An 18,839-nucleotide genomic window follows, 5' to 3' on the forward strand; every position below is an offset into this window, starting at 1 on the left:
GGTCAGGAAAATAATTTCTTTATCAATTCAGCATCCGTCATGAGTACGTCAGGGGGAAAGGCTTTAATAAGAATGTGGCTATTAGTGAATCTGATAGGAAAATCAAAATCACAAGTTGAAAACCGGGGGTGGGGGAGGGAATATTGATTTCATGTTGTGGAAGCTTTTCTGTTCCGAACAGCAATTAGAATCTCTTTTCAAGCCTGAGTGAAGTTTAAACCTGCATTACACAGTGAACTCTAGTTCAAAGGTAGTGGGTGTGGGTATGTTTACTATATATTTTTTAAAAGGATTCACATCACAGTATATATTCTAGGATAATTACTGAATAAATCAAGGGGCCAAATGATACCTGAAATAAGTCACAGCAGCAAACTAAATAATATATATTATTATTATTTTTTAAAGGAACTTGAAGTAGTTTGTCAGTTACATTTAGCATAATTGGACAGAACATAGCTAGCAATCTTTTTAAATATGGAGTGTGAATCTTTCTGCAGTAATAAAACTAATTACATGGAAAATAGAAAACTTAACCTGAGGAGGTACACTGGATCCACAGTTCTCAAAATACCCACCCAGAGCTACACTTAGTCTGCAGTGTATGCTCTGAGCTCTCCTGCCTACAAGGCTTGCTCTGTTTACTTTAATGGGGGGGGGGTGTGTGCATGCAGAGTTCCTTCTACCATTAGAGTGACTGGGAAAGCCTTTGAGGAAAAGAAAATTCAGGCAAATTTTTTATAGATTATGATGCAGGGGAAATCCACCTGTCTCATACAACCGAATGTGGATGCAATCAAATGACGATACGCGTTCTGTTCCCACTGAACTTGATGGATACAAGTGGGAAGGCCCATTTCCATCTAATTCTCTAGATCAGTGGTTCTCAACCTGTAGGTCCCCAAATGTTGTTGAACTACAACTCCCATCACCCCTAGCTAGCAAGGCCAGAGCTCAGGGATGATGGAAGTTGTAGTCTAACAACATCTAGGGACCCACAGGTTGAGAACCGCTGCTCTAGATGTAGACAACAAAGGGTAATTACATCTAGGAAGGTTTGAAGATTTTGCTTGGTTTTCTGTACTGATGCTGACCATCATCCTGTACACAAAGGAAGGTCTGGATCATCCCAGTAGGCTGCACTACTATGCAAGTCTACTCAGATGTGAATCCTGTTGAATGCAATATTACCTGGTAAGTGTGTATAGGATAGTAGCCCCTATTTCATTCTGTGAATAGGAAGGTACAAGTTTGAGTTCCGATAAGTGAAATACAGTGTTGATCTCGTGGAAGCGTCAATTAAGGTAGGAGAAGGGGAGCTAATTTTCTCTGATTCTCCCTCCATAGCCCCTAACACCACTTCCCACAGTGTTCTGGAACAGATTGTGGCGATCATGGGATATTGATGTTATCCCACCTCTGCCGCCACTTTTGTGGCGATCACACAGGGTCCCCGGACATTTAACGGTCTCTTGATCTCTGTGCCACCACTGTGCTCGCTTCCCCACTGCCACCAACCCATTACTCTCTGGTAAAACACTGAGTCCAGACAGTTGTTAAAAGTGAACCAAAAAACCCCCAAGTTTATTTTACAAACATTAACAAGTTTATGGTTTCTCAGATAATATTCCTGTCAGTCTTTACCAGCCTAGACCTTCCTAATACCTTCTGACTGATTATCTCAACTGTTTGACTGACTCCTCTTAACAAATTCTCTCACTCTCTCACACCAGACTAGCCCAACCCACAGATTTATCTTCTCTGTCTCTTCTAACTCCAGACTGTCTTCTCAGCCACCCTAACTCCCCCGAAAAAACCTATGTGCTTAAACCTTATACACAGTTAACTCTGCCCCTTGGGTTCCCATTGGTTAGTCATTTTACAATTAGTTAACCCTTTCCTTATGAACCCAGTATTATGTCACACACCTAGGAGGGCGAACTCCACACAGATTTACTTAGTGCTGTGGCAGGAGGCAGGAGGTAGAGAAAATCAGCTCCCCTTCTCTTACATGAGTGGATGTTTCTACTGAATCAAAATCCATTCTGGAAGCAGAACAGCACTAGAATAATCATCCAGTATGATTTTTTCCCTTCTTTTAAAATGGATGTACTGCCAACTAGCCAGCAACAGCGCTTGCGGTGGCTAAGAAACAAAATGCTAAAACGAATTGCATCATTCTTTAAAAATCATTCATCTCCTGTTGCTGCTTTTATATAGATGGCATTGAGTGGTTTGTTTGCTTTTGCAGTTTTTTTAAACGTATCTGCATATAGAGAGCACAGTAGAACAATGTGCCGGTGGAGTGTTTTTGTTACCAGAGGCTTCCAGCATTTGACAGCGCGGAAAGATGAAGCAGAGACAGTAAAAAAGGGATTACAGTAATACCAGCCCATAATCCAGAACTTCCATTACCAATCGCCACTCATGCACATGACTAACAACTTCTGTTGCAGGAGATAGGTCTATGGCTGGGATTAGTTTTCAGGAAATCTTCATCCAATAAAACCTTTAAAGCACAACAATCAGGTCCCGTCCTCCCACAAAATTGCCTTTAAACTGTGCATCTTGGGTATAATTTACTTCATAGTGGAATACTTTTTTTTAAATAGCATAGTATTTCTGCTATACGGTTGTGGAGGTATTTAGATGTTTAAAAATATATATAATGAAATGAAACCCATGCATTCCTGGTGGAGCAGAATGTGCTGGCAAGGAATAGCAGGTGGTAACACTTTTCAAAGTCAACAAAAGCCAATGAGAATCTCTCCACTCCTTTCCCAATGGTTAATAGTAGCAGAGGGTGAATTTCTATCCAGATCACAGGAAGAAGAAGAAGAAGAAGAAGAGTTTGGATTTGATATCTCAAAGCGGCTCAAACATTCTCCTTTCCCTTCCTCCCCCACAACAAACACTCTGTGAGGTGAGTGGGGCTGAGAGACTTCAGAGAAGTGTGACTGGCCCAAGGTCAAACTCCCCATGCAATATACTGTAACCCCAATAAAAAACAGGATTTCTTTCTTTCTTTCTTTTTTAAACCAAACAAACTGATGTGCTTCAAGTTTGGTATTATGTGTAGTTTGGCCCTCAGTGGAATTACTTAATATTTCAGCTAAAGGAACAGTATTCACTCTGCAGAGCAGCTATTTAGACAGATGTATAAACTCTGTGCTCAGAATAAAACAATGTAGGAATGAATCTGTGGTGGAAGAATGGGACTATGCCTTATAGCCAAAGCTTTCACTTCATAGATCAGAATATGTGCATGGAAGGCATATATGTATTTGCTCTGAAATCTCATTTCACAAGGAATGGATTACACACTGGATGCTGTATGGAGATAGGCTTCTGTGCACACCTGCAAATCAACATATGCAGGTGACCCAACATATGGGTCAGCAGGCACAATCCTCTCACCTAACACATTCACTTATATTCCTGGAGCCTACTCACAGCTGATCGAACTGCCACTCACCATCCCACATGGATGACAATGTGGGATTCTGTGAGTCTGGAGATTTTTTGAGGGTCCTTAGCTGCAATTTTATGCATGCTTCTAAGCAAGGAAGGTGAGCTGAATTCACCAGGTGTACAGAAGCAGCTCACCAGGTGGGGCAGAGCTGCTGTGCTGTACTAAAAAGGAGAAGGGCAAAGCAATGAGTCAGTCGGTAAGGTGCAAACACACCAGCAGGAGTGCTGGATTGGCTCAGCTGAGGTGTTTGCACTGTGCTGACCTCCCTGCTGCCTGAACCATCCCCATACCCAGTAAGCAACAGTGACTCACCTGCTGGAAGCTCTGCCCCACCCAGTGAGTAAATACCGTATTTTTCCATGTAGAAGACTAGGTTTTTTTCCTAAAAAATGTCAAAAATTAGGGGGCGTCTTATACACGGGGCCATCTCCCCCCTCATTTTCTTACATCTGAGTCCCCCAAAATAGGGGGCGTCTTATACATGAGGGTGTCTTATAGACGGAAAAATATGGTAATTTGTGAGATTGAATGATTGCAATCACAGAGTTCTCTGTGGACCTTTCATTCTTGCCAGAATGACTGAATGCATATGCATATGAATGCTTATACTATAGCTTAAATGCAATTCAAAATAAATAACATCCTTTTAAAACATGTACAATGAACTCAATCTTTTGCAGACTTAGAAAAATTATAAGGTAGAAGTAAATACTCTTGTTTTAAAAGGTTTGCAAGTCAACGCTCATATTGTGATTTCTTTCCCCTGTTGAGTATTTTAATTAAAATAACTGGCATTTAAAATAAGTTAAGATTTAATTGCTCATTTCCCCATTATCTGGATATATTTAGATACTAGTTAATCAACCATGTTGCTAATTAACAAAATTCAACCTCAAAATATTAAAATGCTGCAGTCCTTCTTAACATTTGATTTGATGTCTTACGAGATGATAGATTCTGTACATCTGGATTAAATATCAGCTATATTAGTTAAGTGTAGCTGGTATGCACATATTCATTAAAATTTAATTGCAGAGCACTTTCAGTGCACTACTCTTTATTATTTCTTTTCTTGAATGACTAATTGCAATTTGTCAGGCTAAATAACTGTAATCTGAGACTTGCAAAATGTCCTGGTTTGTGCATCACAGTAAGCCAAACTCTGTCTCACTGGCCCTGTGCAAATGTGCAGCTTCCTAGAGCTGAGCTGGAAGCTGCTTTCCTCCTCCCAAGTTCTTTTAGCTCAGTGCAGCAGCTAAGCCAAAGTTTTCCTTAGCGTGTCATCTGAACCCAGGATGGCGGTTAAGGAGAAGAGAGTTTGGCTGCCACACTTTGTTGTTGTTTAGTCATTTAGTCGTGTCCAACTCTTCGTGACCCCATGGACCAGAGCACGCCAGGCACTCCTGTCTTCCACTGCCAACCCCCAGGTTGGTCAAACTCATGCTGGTAGCTTCGAGAACACTGTCCAACCATCTCGTCCTCTGTCGTCCCCTTCTCCTTGTGCCCCCAATTTTTCCCAACATCAGGGTCTTTTCCAAGGAGTCTTCTCTTCTCATGAGGTGGCCAAAGTATTGGAGCCTCAGCTTCACAATCTGTCCTTCCAGTGAGCACTCAGGGCTGGTTTCCTTCAGAATGGAGAGGTTTGATCTTCTTGCAGTCCATGGGACTTTCAAGAGTCTCCTCCAGCACCATAATTCAAAAGCATCAATTCTTCGGCGATCAGCCTTCTTTATGGTCCAGCTCTCACTTCCATACATCACTACTGGGAAAACCATAGCTTTAACTATACAGACCTTTGTTGGCAACCTTTGTCTGCTTTTTAAGATGCTGCCTAGGTTTGTCATTACTTTTCTCCCAAGAAGCAGGCAGCTGCCACACTTAGCTGAGCCTAAAGGAGCAGAGCAGCTGTAATCCCTGCTCTGGGAGCCAGCATGCTCATACTAAGCTATGGTTTGGCTTAGCATTACACACGAACACGACCAATTTCTCAGATTCACTAGCCCCTTAAAACTAGTGCTGAGATGATGACGTGACCTCGCTTTTCTGATTCCCTTTGCAAGCTATGGAGGCAAAACAGCATTTTCAACTCAGTTCCCAGGCGACTTCAGTTGCTTCTTTAAAAATATTCATCCAGAGGAAGGGGGTGGGTGGGAATGTTACCATGTCTTGCCAGAATTCAAGCTCACTGTACTTGTAACTGAATAAAAGCCATGCAGTTGGTTTGGAATCAGTGGTGTGCCGTCAGTAGACTGGGGGGGATATGCTAGTTCCCTAAATGTCCCTGGCACGTTAGAGTATTAAAGCGTAGCATCTCCTTCCCTAAGCCCGGGAAGCTTCTGCTCAGCTTAGGGAGGGAGGTGCAAAGCCACTTCCGACCTCAGGAGGAGGTGGTGTTGCGGGCTTCACGCCCCCAAAACACGCGCAGAGGCTGGCTCCCAGCCCCCGCGCGATCTGGGGAATCCTCGGGCTGCATCATCCCCTGGCCAGCCAATCAGCTGGCTTAGGGGGTGTGGCTTGCCTCATCTAAGGCAAGTGCGGCCCAGGATCTCCCTCTTTGGCCGCTCAGCTGCTGTGGTTTCCCGCCCGCCCGCCCTTCAAGGTTCCTCTTCTGACCTTGCTATGGACCTCGGTTGGTCGCCATTAAGGGGCCTGGTAGGTATTTTTTCCATTTGGCAAATTAGCACCGGCCATTTGGTTTTTCGCCTACCTCGTAGCAAATCATCACAACTTCTTCGGTTTTGGCGGTTAAGCATTGTTATGGGTATTGTTATGTAGATGGGTTGGGGGGGTAGGAGCGCCATCACCTTCCCCAGATATTGAAGGATTCTGGGGGGCGTGGCCTCATCCGAAGCCTATGGAGGTCAGGGCCTAAAGCACGCCCCTGAGCGGTGACCCCTGCTGGTGTTAACCCTTCCTGGTCTTCAAGCAAACAGGCTGAAGCCGGATAGTCGGATAGGACCAATGCCTAAGCCAATACCGCTCTTTACCTGTAACCAATAAAGTTGTGGCCAATTTTAGCCCGTTAACTTAAAATAACGGTGCCATGTGTCTTTATTCCTACTGGTGGGAGGCTGGAACTCTCCACACAATGCTCCAACGGGGTCCAAGAGCCCACCCGCCACCTTCTCAATGCCCACCCAGCTTTGGGAAGGAGCCAGCAGGGCTCTAGCATCCTGTCAAAAGTATGGCGCCTCCTTTCCAAGACTAGAAAGCTTTTGCCCGGATTAGCGAGGGAGGCGCAATTTCCTCCCACAAATTGCCCTCCTAAACTGGCACCTCTGGCCCTAACTGTTCCCTTACGAAAAATTTCACTGCACACCACTGTTGGGAATGTTGAATTTGCTTTGCTAGTGCAGCACCAAAGCAATAATGCAACAAGTTCTTTCCTCAAGCTGATGATGTCAGTTTCTTTTTCATATATGCGTAAAAATAAAACTCTGCAGAAGGCTTTGTGGAAATTAATCAGACTTACAGGTGTTTCCTTAGAAAACAAATCAAATTGGTAAAATGAAACGTAATATAATAAATATAATATAAATATCCGAACAATAATTTTCCTCTATACAGAGTGAATAATAATAATAATGATAGCAACAACAACCTTGAAATATCCAACCATATCTGCTCCCGGTGATGAGAAAAGGCATTGCGGCTACAGATGCACTCAGCATGTTGCTAAACAGTATTACTGTGCATTTACTGTCAATAGATAAAATGAAGCTCTTCGTGTTCCATTATTATGTCAAGTACCAAGAAAAGTGAGCATGAATAAAATGTCAAAAATGCAAGGTGCTATTAAACGTGAGATAGATTGCTACAGAAGATGCCCATAAAGATTTTATCTCACGTACCTGCTTTAAAAAAAAAAGTATTGAAGAAATAACCATGAGAAATAGATTAATATGAGTGGGGTAGCTCACTGCAGGAAAGTCAGCTGGATATGGAAAAAGATTGATTTGAAAACTAAAAATGGAAATCAAGGGTATAACTGATATCAGCAAAGAATACAAACTTTTGTGCAAACATACACCGGAAGCAATGCTCTGTATTTTTAAACTTTCAGAGATTTGACAAGGGCAAACCAGAAAATTTTAAATTAAAGCTTATCAGTCCAATCAAACATTTATATTGTTGCACCCATTCCTTTAATGAGACTTGGCATATTGTGCTCACAGTGTGATCCTCTGCAAGTTTACTCAGAAGTAAGCCTCATTGAGTTCACTGCGTGTATAGGATTGCTGTTCAAGTGAGTAAACCACATAAAATTCAATGGGACGTGCTTTAGAGTTGACAAGCACAGTTATCTGCGGTCAGTGGCTCCAATGGCACAAGCTCCTGTTCATATCTGTGAACAGTGGAAGAGTCTGAGCAACCGGTCAAAAATCATGAAAGTCCTGTTTGCATATATCTGGATTGCATTTGTCATAGAATATTGTGCAACTCAAGGTACAAACTGGTGCAAAGGATTTAATTTCCCCCTTCAGTAAATGAAGAAAAAAAGCCCTTCTTTTGTGCTAGTGATAGTGTTATGAATTAAATATCATATTATTTTATGGAATTAAGTCTTTCAGCTTTCTAGAATAATTATGCTGAATATGAGAAGAGAGAGTAGGTGAGATAGCACAAATTCGATATGCATGCATCTAATATTGTATTTTCACCTAAATTTATTTTTTCTACCATTTTTTAAAGCACAGAACTGTTAAACTTCGTAGACAACCAGTTGGTGGCTTGGGCTTAAGTATAAAGGTATGCATAATTCTTTCTTCTCTTCTCTTTTTTGATACGTAGTACAAAAAAGTGAAGTCGATGAGTAGCTAAAACTCTTCTTCTTGTCACTTATCTCTTTCAGGGTGGTGCTGAGCACAAAGTGCCTGTCGTCATATCAAAAATATTTAAAGATCAAGCAGGTAAAGCAAATGTGTACTTGCATATGAGAGATTTTGATATTAAATGCAGTAATTAAATATGGATTCACTGGTGCAAATTCAATGTGGACGCAGAAAAATGTCCTGTTTTTATATTCAACCTAAATTTAAAAGTTTGGTTAGCTTCATTTTCATTCATTTGAATTGCATTAGTTTTGTTTTTGATCCTTTATTCATTTACTAATTTTTGTTTTTTCTATTGATTTCAATGGGATACTTGGTCTTCTGCCTGTAACTTTGCTGTTTTCTGTCAACACTGGCATTATCGGGCATTCTACACTATTAGAAAGCACCTTTCCAAGTTTGGACAGACTGGACAGAGGGTCCCAATTGTATAAGCAATTATGAAAGAGCAACATCCTATATTTGCCCCATTGCTTTCATTGGGTGATCCCAGCTCCAGTTCACCTGCTTGCGGTGTTTGTGACTATTAGCATCACTGTTTCAGGCATTCTACTCCCTCTCCAAACACATTTGCCATTTATTTTTTAAAGAGAATTCACACCTCTAGCGCAAATGAAATTCATTGTGAGTCACAGTAGTACATCTCAGGGGATTCTCTGAAGATTCGGTGGCCATGCTTTACATCTCTGCGTACTATTTCAGCTTCCAAAAATGTGCAATCATGACAAAGTAGGAATCTGAGCAATCCTCAGAGAGAATTTTTGCTCTTGTTGTGTTTGTATATTCCTACATGAGCCTCGACTCCATTTAGGGGTGTGTGGAATCATGTTAAGAAACAGTTGTTAGGAATCTTGGAAAGGCGGTATTATTTACTATTAGTCCATACTTATATAGAAAAGAATTAGGGAAAATATTGTGGTAAACTTCCAATAGTTTGGAAAGTGGGATAACACAGCAATGAGGCACAGACCTTGAAAGAGATACATGGAAAATGAAAATCAAGCAATGCTTCAGGGTATCAACATTAGACATGGGTACATGAGTAAACTTACATATAAGTTATTTAAATAAATAAATCCCAAGGAGCCTATTATTGTGAAGTTGTCTGTCTAGAGAGGAACATAGTCTTGTGAGAATAATCCTATAAAAGAAATAACTGTTACTCAAAGCAAATACATTACACTGACAGAATAATGTCCATACTATGGGGGTAGGGAACACTTCTCAGTAATGCTATACTGTCTAGGACAGTGATGGCCAAACTTGGCCCTCCAGCTGTTTTGGGACTACAATCCCCATCATCCCTGACCACTGGTCTTGTTAGCTAGGGATGATGGGAGTTGTAGTCCCAAAACAGCTGGAGGGCTAAGTTTGGCCATCACTGGTCTAGGACAATCTTTGCTTCTCCCCGCCCCCCATCTTCTAAGCAGCTTAAATTTTCTAGAAATTGTAATGCAACTGTCTTATTTTTGGAGAATTTGAAAACAGAGTTAATGAATGAATATGGGACTAGAGTATATGCCTCATGTATATTGTGATAAAGGACCATATTTTGCACGTGACCATAAAGCTGTGTTCATGCTCATTTGTGTCTAGGGCACTCATGTTTTCAGGTTAAAGAAGGGCTATACCTGGACCTCCACGCCCAGGTGTTGCATTGTTGTACTAGATCTGCCTGATCTCTGGTGCTACATCAGTTTGCTAGTTCTCTGCTCTGGTGACTTCTAGTTCTCTGCAAGACAAACCTTTCTCATGAGCTACTTGCAGGGGAATACATGCAATAAGAACTGAACAGGGTTCCAGACCATACGAAGTTACTAGCAAGCCTGTTCCTAAGGCAGGCCGAGGCAGCCTTTGGTGGCAGAATCCAAGGGGCACCTTCCTGCAGGCATGCCCCAACCCCCGCTGCAACGTCTTCTGGGTTCTGGTGAGATCTCACAAGAACCCCACAAAAATGTGGGGCTCTCACAATATCTCATCAGAACCCACATCCTTGCAACCTTGGCAAGTGAGGCTTTGGCAGGGGTAGGCAATGCACAGCCCATGCATACGGCGGCAGCTTCCCATTTTGCCTCAGACACCTTAGACAAACTCTTGGCTTAGTGTATTAAAGGAGAGCATAGATATGCTTGGGTGCAATGGAAACCTAGTGGAATGGAGAAAAACAGTGAGACATCCCGTGTTAGGATATTTCCGTTCCTCCTTAAAAAGGGAACAGGCTGTTGTGTGTCACATGCCTGTGTACTTCCTGCTCACTGGGAGTTTCCGTTTTGTATATAGCTTTTGTTTTCCTCGACATGGATGCAAGCAGTCATGTTTTTCCTTTGTTCTGACCAACGTTGAATAAAGCTGTATATATGCTCTCCTGGGTGAATCTTCCGTTGTGGAGAATGCTGAAAAGGATGTGCACGAGTCTTGGAATGTGTCTGAGGCTCGTGTCGCTAATTGACTGATGCTGTTCCAACGGGAGACCGGAGGACGTCCGGAGACGATGTGTAGGCCTGCATGATGGCCTCTGTCTCCCTGGCAGTATCCCAACAGGCCTACACATCGTCTCCGGACGTCCTCCGGTCTCCCGTTGGAACAGCATCAGTCAATTAGCGACACGAGCCTCAGACACATTCCAAGACAGGGAAGGATTTGCTGGAGGAGATGTTGCTCTGTACATCAAAGAGAGGCATCGAGCCCAATTGACTACAGGTATATCCTTCTTGTGGGCTTCCCATGCACATCCGCTTGGCCACTAGAAGCAGGATGCTGGACTAGATGGGAATTGCTCTGATCTAGCAGGTTCTTGTGATCTTCTTAAGTTTTATGGTGCTGCGATGTGGTTTTAGTTGAATTATGGTTACGATTGTGTTGCATGAAATTTTGTCCTGCAGGGCCCTTGTCTCTTGTGACAGAGCGTTCCACCAGGTTGGAGCCGCAGCCGAAAAAGCCCTGGCTCTAGTTGAGGCCAGCCTAACCTCTCTGTGGCCTGGGACCTTCAAGATGTTTTTATTTGAAGACCGTAAGTTTCTCTGTGGGGCATACCAGGAGAGGCGGTCCTGTAGGTACGAGGGTCCTAGGCCGTATAGGGCTTTGAAGGTTAAAACCAGCACCTTAAACCTGATCCTGTACTCCACCGGGAGCCAGTGCAGCTGGTATAGCACCGGATGAATGTGATCTCGCAGCGAAGACCCCGTAAGGAGTCTCGCTGCGGCATTCTGCACCCGCTGGAGTTTCTGGGTCAGTCTCAAGGGCAGCCCCACGTAGAGCGAGTTACAATAATCCAGTCTGGAGGTGACCGTCGCGTGGATCACAATGGCTAGGTCAGGGCGAGAGAGGTAAGGAGCCAACTGCTTAGCTTGGCGGAGATGAAAAAATGCCGCCTTTGTTATAGCTGCAATCTGCGCCTCCATGGAGAGGGAGGTATCGAAGATTACACCCAAACTCTTAATGGACGGTGCTGGCACTAATTGCACCCCTGCAAGAGATGGGAGTTGCCCCCTCAATCCCATATCGTCCCGTCCCAGCCAGAGGACCTCTGTCTTCGAAGGATTTAACTTCAACCGGCTCCCACGTAACCATCCAGTCACAGCTTCCAAGCAGTGTGTCTGGGGCCAAGTCAGGATGGCCATCCATCAACAGATAGAGTTGGGTGTCATCAGCATACTGATGGCAGCCCAGCCCAAAACTCCGGACAAGCTGGGCGAGGGGGCACATAAAGATGTTAAAAAGCATCGGGGAGAGTATCGCACCCTGGGGCACTCCACACACCAAGGAGTGGCGGGATGACAATTCCCCCCCAAGCACCACCCTCTGTCCCCGACCAGAGAGAAACGAGCGCAGCTATTGAAGGACTGTGCCCTGAATCCCCACGTCGGCAATGCAGTGGTCCAGGAGTTCGTGATCGACCATGTCGAAGGCTGCTGACAGGTCTAGAAGAATCAGCAGCCCCGACCCGCTTCGATCCAGCTGCCTGCGGAGATCATCTGTTAGGGTGACCAGAGCCGTCTCGGTCCCATGACCAGCGCGGAAGCCGGACTGGAATGGATCCAGAGCCGATGTTTCATCCAGAAACCTACCAAGCTGTTCAGCAACCGCTCTCTCAATCACCTTACCCAGGAATGGAAGATTCGAAACCGGGCAGTAATTGGATAGATCTAAGGGATCTAATGATGTTTTCTTTAAAAGCGGGCGCACCACTGTCTCCTTCAGTTCCCCTGGGAATGTCCCGGTGCCAAGGGACAAATTGATGATATCCCCCAGGGGGGCCCGCACCTCGTCTGGACACGCTCTAATCAGCCAGGACGGGCACGGGTTGAGAGGACAAGTGGTGGGCTTTCCAGCATCGGCTGGGGATATCCGGTCAAAGTGGTCCAATACTGGACCCGAGGACAGTCGAGGGGCCTCCAGTTCCTTTATTGTATCCAAATTGGCAGGGAGGTCATGGCGGAGCAACAGGGCCTTCTCCGCAAAAAAGCTCGCAAATGCCTCACAGCTGTGTGTCAAATTGTTATTTAAATTTGGCTGTCCTTCGAGGGACGTTCAAGACCGAATTATACTAAATAATTGCACCGGGCGAGAGCTAGCAGATGCAATGGAGGCCGAGAAGTAGGACTTCTTAGCGGCCTTCACTGCCATCTCGTAGGTTTTCATAAAAGCCCTATAAGATGTTCTTGAGGCTCCGTCACGGCACCCCGCCATACTCGCTCTAGCCGTCTGAGTCCTTTGGGAAGCTTGGAAGCTTCATAGTACTGTTCACAGAGCAATTGTTGGGCCCTATACAAGACTGTTGAAGGGTTCAGGAGCGCAGCCCCTTGATTAGCAGAACTCCTATCTTCTACAGCAGGGATAGGAAATCCATCACTCCTCCAGCTCCCACCAGGCCCAGATGCCTGGCTAGTGGCTGGGATGATGGGAATAGTAGTCCAACAACATATGGAGGCTCACAGGTTTCCCACTGTGCTCTTCAGCTTCTCCAAAGAAGTACTCTGTAGGTTTTACTCTGTTCCCATTTTGTTTTGTCTAGGTTTGAAGTTGTTGCCCAGTTCAGCAATCCACATTTCAAAAATGCACAGGATAGGGGAGTGGGGTGGGGGAAAGCAATCATCACAGTTTCTCCAGTTCCATACCCCTGAACTGCCTTCATGATATCAGGACTTCCCATTTTTGGGTGCCATGATCTCTACATGGCACCCAAAAATGTGCAAAATCACAGAGCCCCCAAACATGTGAGATCAATGAAATATGTGGGTTCTGTGCTCTCGTGCAGTTGATGTGACTTAAACAAGAGCACAGCCAGGATGATGCGCAATCCCAGTTTTCGGTCCCAAAATGTTGAAACGTATGTAGATTCACTAAATATTTCATTTTTCTTTTAATACAGGGTTCTGGTTTAGATTCCTTTGGACATTAAATCATCACAAAACAAAAGTTTAACAGAATAAAAGTAGTACAAGGTAACATAAATATAAATTAACCCAAACACCAATAAAGCTTCAACATGAAATTTAAATGCTGATTTGCTTGCAACATGCCCCCTTTACGCAAATATTAAAATAAAGTGAATGTGAAACCTAAGTGAACAAAAGCATACTTTTAATACAACCTCCACAGAGATACTGTCTTGTGCATGGCATAAAAATAGCATGTGAGGGAGGGAAAAATGAATGTGTTTCACCCACTCGGTAAATGAGCTAGGTGGAAAAGAAGGAAGAAGAATGCTTATACTGTAAGCTGACAGCAAAACGTAATAATGGAGCAGTAAAATGAAACTGCGTGTTCTAGAGAAAAGTTGTTTTAAAAAAGCAACTGGAGGTGTCTGGATAGCCTACCCAAACCAAGCCTGAAAATGGAGGGGGAAAGTCATAGCAACATGTTGAAGGCAACTTTTAATGTGGCTAAAGCCTGGTTGTTTCATTTTCCTAGTTACGTATGTGTACACACATACACACAACTATTGGACGGGCTGCATAAATTTTTCCCCAACCCACATAGTCACAGAATGTTGACACCATTGTGATGATGCTCTTTTGCCCACTATCCAATTTCCGTAGAAGTTGCAGGCTTGCAACGTTCTAAACCTTTGCAGTTCCACTGATCAGGTTTCTCCACTGATACAGCATGTGGAGTCAGACAAGCTGCAAAAACAATACGAAATGAATTCTGTTGAAACTGAGTGGTGAAGATAGTTCACTAAACTATGCCAGAGGCTATTTGTTGCAATGGGCACCCCCCACACACACACACACACCCTGGGAATCAATTGAACATGCTGGCTTTTAGGAGAGCTATTTTTACTGAATGCCAAAACAGACAGATAGATAGATAGATAGATAGATAGATAGATAGATAGATATTAAAACTGATATATTCAGTTTAATCTGGGGGGAAATGTCACACTCATGAAACACTAGTGCTGAATTCTTATTTATTCAGTGTGGTCCTGGTCTTTAAAAACATTTTATAATTCATTTACGCATGGTGTAGCACTGCAAGAATGAGCGTACCCTGTTTGCCTGTATCTGGACATCATGGCATGTTGCTATCCTGTGGGGTTGTTGTCAAGGAGAGGGTGAGATTCAAGGGGGTAGTTAGAATCATAGAATCATAGAATCATAGAGTTGGAAGAGACCACAAGGGCCATCGAGTCCAACCCCCTGCCAAGCAGGAAACACCATCAGAGCACTCCTGACATATGGTTGTCAAGCCTCTGCTTAAAGACCTCCAAAGAAGGAGACTCTACCACACTCCTTGGCAGCAAATTCCACTGTCGAACAGCTCTTACTGTCAGGAAGTTCTTCCTAATGTTTAGGTGGAATCTTCTTTCTTGTAGTTTGGATCCATTGCTCCGTGTCCGCTTCTCTGGAGCAGCAGAAAACAACCTTTCTCCCTCCTCTATGTGACATCCTTTTATATATTTGAACATGGCTATCATATCACCCCAGTTACCTGATCAATAATTGGAAGAGAAAGGGAATGCAGGCCCCAGCTGGAATAATGGGTTATTTGTAATGTTAAAGGGTACAACTTCAAGGAACAGTTAATGGGTTATTCATACTGTTTCCAACAAGGCTATTTGGGGTCAACTTACATATGTATCCATAACATAAAAGACATCATCTGATATTTGAGGGTGGAGTTTATAAACTTGGCAACTGCTAATGTCGATTTGGCCCAGTGCATTTCTCTTATGACTATGGTGGCCAAACTTGGCCCTCCAGCTGTTTTGGGACTACAGTTTCCAAAATCCCTGACCACTGGTCTTGCTAGCTAGGGATGATGGGAGTTGTAGTCCAAAAACAGCTGGAGGGTCGAGTTTGGCCACCACTGTCTGATGAAATCCTACCTAATGAAAGAAGATAGCCTTTTTAATGGTTCACATGAGAAATTCTCAACAGGTGGGCTTCTCAGCTGGAAACACTCTGCCAAGTCTTCAAGATTGTAGATCCCCGCATTGTGGCCCAAGCCATTTTTGGCATGTCACAACCACAAATCAAAAAGCCCTGATAAAACACACTGGGGCAAACAAAATCCCCCCCCCCCAATAAACTTGTGGCAGCTCTACTTTACAAATCAGATGTTAATATTACATTTTATCGTACAAGGAAAAAGTGTTGTTGTTTTTTTCCTCTGTGTGCTGCACGAAAGATGCCTGTGATTAGAAACGATTTTGCATCTAAGATATCAAGGGCAAAATGTGGAGCCACAAAAATAACTGCAGGGAAATTAATGAGTTGATAGTACCTGTTAATAATAAATCATGTTTTTCTTCATTTCGTCTTAAGCTGTGTAGCTCAGTAGGAAACATCCCTTCCATTACCAGTGCACATTCAGTTCTGCCCTTTTGTTTTTGCATATCTCCTTCCCACTGTCTTGAAACAAGAAATAATAAGATCTCTGGTCGGCCTCCAGTGCCATCCTTTGAATAGAAAGATTGAAGACACCAGTCTGCCTCTCTTTTATTTCCTTATAAAACTTTAAATATTCATTACTTCCGTGGATTCAGTGCCACATTATTCAGTTCAGTAAGCCTTTTACCTGTGGTATTAATCATGTCCATGTTGGTACTAACCTCCCTGTTCTCAGATATTAGAATGCATTTTAGTTGCTTGAGATGAGGTTTTCTTTCTTTGCCCAAAGTCGTGGATTTAGTACTTTGTTGAAGTAATGGAAGTAAGAAACCTTTTAAAAAAATAAATAAAAGGTCCACTTCCTTGAATCGTTATGGTAAAAAACAAAACAAAACAGAGTTGACTTCTTTTTCTTGTAAAGCAAAAGTAGCATAAAACCATAGTTTGACTTAAGAGAATTCTAAAAAGCTTTACATTTTGCATAGAATTTATGGAGTCATGTCAGCTGACTGTTGCTGCCAGCAGCTCCTCTTGAGATAAATCTCTGTGCCACTTTAAAAGAGAAGCAGTATAGCACATGAGTGTTCTTAGCATGGGGTATGGCTTTACAAAAATGGTATTAGTAGACAGTCTCCATTTTAGTTCTTGGTGTTTATCTGTTGCATCATGTGTTTTGTAAGCAATGAAAGAATATGTGTGCAAGGCTGCTGTTTGTTAAATACAGCGAGCCAGTGTGGTGTAGTGGTTAAGAGCGGTAGACTCGTAATCTGGTGAACCAGGTTTGCTTCCCTGCTCCTCCACATGCAGCTGCTGGATGACCTTGGGCTAGTCACACTTCTCTGAAGTCTCTCAGCCTCACTCACCTCATAGAGTGTTTGTTGTGGGGAAGGAAGGGAAAGGAGAATGTTAGCCACTTTGAGACTCCTTCAGGTAGTGATAAAGCGGGATATCAAATCCAAACTCTTTTTCTTCTTCTTCTTCTACAGATCTACTTATGAAGAAAGTAGAACTTTGTAATTTATATGTTATCGCCTTAGGGTACATTATGCTGTTACAGAATAACTTAGCAGGTCTTAGCCTGGCCAGTGGCAGGATAGAAGAACAGCATATAAAGCGCTCTGAGCTTTCCCAAAGGAAGAGGGAAATCTATGTGTAATAAACAGTGTATTGTTCCAGCAGCCTCTAAATCATTTATGAGCTTCATTTCACACTTTGGTGTTGTCAAAGTTTATTAAGTTGGAAGACTTAAAACTGTAATCCTTTCCCCACTTTCCCCTTCAGTGCTGTTTTAAGTTAATATTGCGGGTATTGCAAATTCATACTATTGTTTCTTTATCGCCACTATAGCAAGCTTATGTTTGAGCACCATAGCAATATAATAACCATGATGCGGTAAATAAAGTCTATGGAGCTGTGTTTTGATTGATGTGCCATCTGGGGGGAAAACAGAATGCAGCTACAAGATAAAATACGTTTAAGATAAAATGATCAGATTGGCAGCATGAGTTTTTCCATTATCCAGAGGTAGCAAGAAATCACAGGAGAAGCATCATCCTATTAATCCATGATAGCTTCAGCAGCAGAAACAGGTCTGTCTTCCTGGCAGGCAAACTTTAGTTTTTAGTCTAACTTGAAAAGTCAAAATTTGGATGAGATGCCATGTAAGGTATTTGGCAATGGCTGTGTATTGCTCATGTAGTGGATTTGGGGGGTGACCATGTACCTGTGTTGCAGAAATACTCTTCTGTGGTTGCTTCTGAGCTGCAGCAGGTACAGTGAACAAGCACTAGGTAAGCATAAGAGAGTTGGATCTGTGTTCCAGTTATGGATCTTAATGTTCAGACTTCTAAGCTCCCAGTACATTTCCGAGCACAATTCAAAGTGTTGGTGCTGACCTTTAAAGCCCTAAGCGGCCTTGGCCCAGTATACCTGAAGGAGCGTCTCCACCCCCATCATTCTGCCCGGATGCTGAGGTCCAGCGCCGAGGGCCTTCTGGTGGTTCCCTCATTGCGAGAAGCAAAGCTACAGGGAAGCAGGCAGAGGGTCTTCTCGGTAGTGGCACCCACCCTGTGGAACGCCCTCCCATCAGATGTCAAAGAGATAAACAACTACCTGACATTCAGAAGACATTCAGGGAAGTTTTTAATGTGTGATATTTTAATGTATTTTTAATCTTTGTTGGAAGCTGCCCAGAGTGGCTGGGGAAGGCCAGCCAGATGGGCGGGGTACAAATAAATTATTATTATTATTATTATTATTATTATTATTATTATTAGCTCTGGTGATTGCAAGGTGGCTTTTAAGACTAAGATGAGCCTTACATGGTTCTGCACATTCAGTCATACAGAAGTAAATCAACTTGTATGTTTATAACAGTCACAAGCTGCAAGGATGGCAGCATTGGGATGAACCATTGTTGGCATGCATGCTGATCTCTCTGGTGGAAGCTATTCCATGGGCCATTTTGGACAATGCAATCCCAACTCTACCAGCCAAAGTTAAGTGCTTTGAAGGGAAACGACTTAAGTACTGAGAGCCAGCATGGTGTAGCAGTTAATAGCAGTGGACTCGTAATCTGGTGAACCGGGTTTGCTTCCCCGCTCCTCCACATGCAGCTGCTGGGTGACCTTGGGCTAGTCACACTTCTCTGAAGTCTCTCAGCCTCACTTACCTCACAGAGTGTTTCTTGTAGGGGAG

At 43.3% G+C, this 18,839-nt stretch overlaps 1 protein-coding gene across 4 annotated transcripts in view; it reads left to right on the top strand.

The window, feature by feature from the left end:
• The window catches only part of SNTG2 (syntrophin gamma 2), a 217,319-nt gene that overhangs the window by 85,448 nt on the left and 113,032 nt on the right, over positions 1–18,839 (top strand). For 3 of the 4 annotated variants that reach the window (XM_080999175.1, XM_080999174.1, XM_080999173.1), the window contains exons 3-4: positions 8,165–8,221; positions 8,325–8,382. In XM_080999175.1, the coding sequence (XP_080855301.1) occupies positions 8,165–8,221; positions 8,325–8,382 (115 nt within the window). The remainder of the gene's footprint in view (positions 1–8,164; positions 8,222–8,324; positions 8,383–18,839) is intronic. The other variant, XM_080999176.1, reaches the window with a different exon arrangement.

Source organism: Podarcis pityusensis (genome assembly GCF_964106645.2).
Source record: "Podarcis pityusensis genome assembly, chromosome: 3".
Classification (NCBI taxonomy): Eukaryota; Metazoa; Chordata; class Lepidosauria; order Squamata; family Lacertidae; genus Podarcis; species Podarcis pityusensis.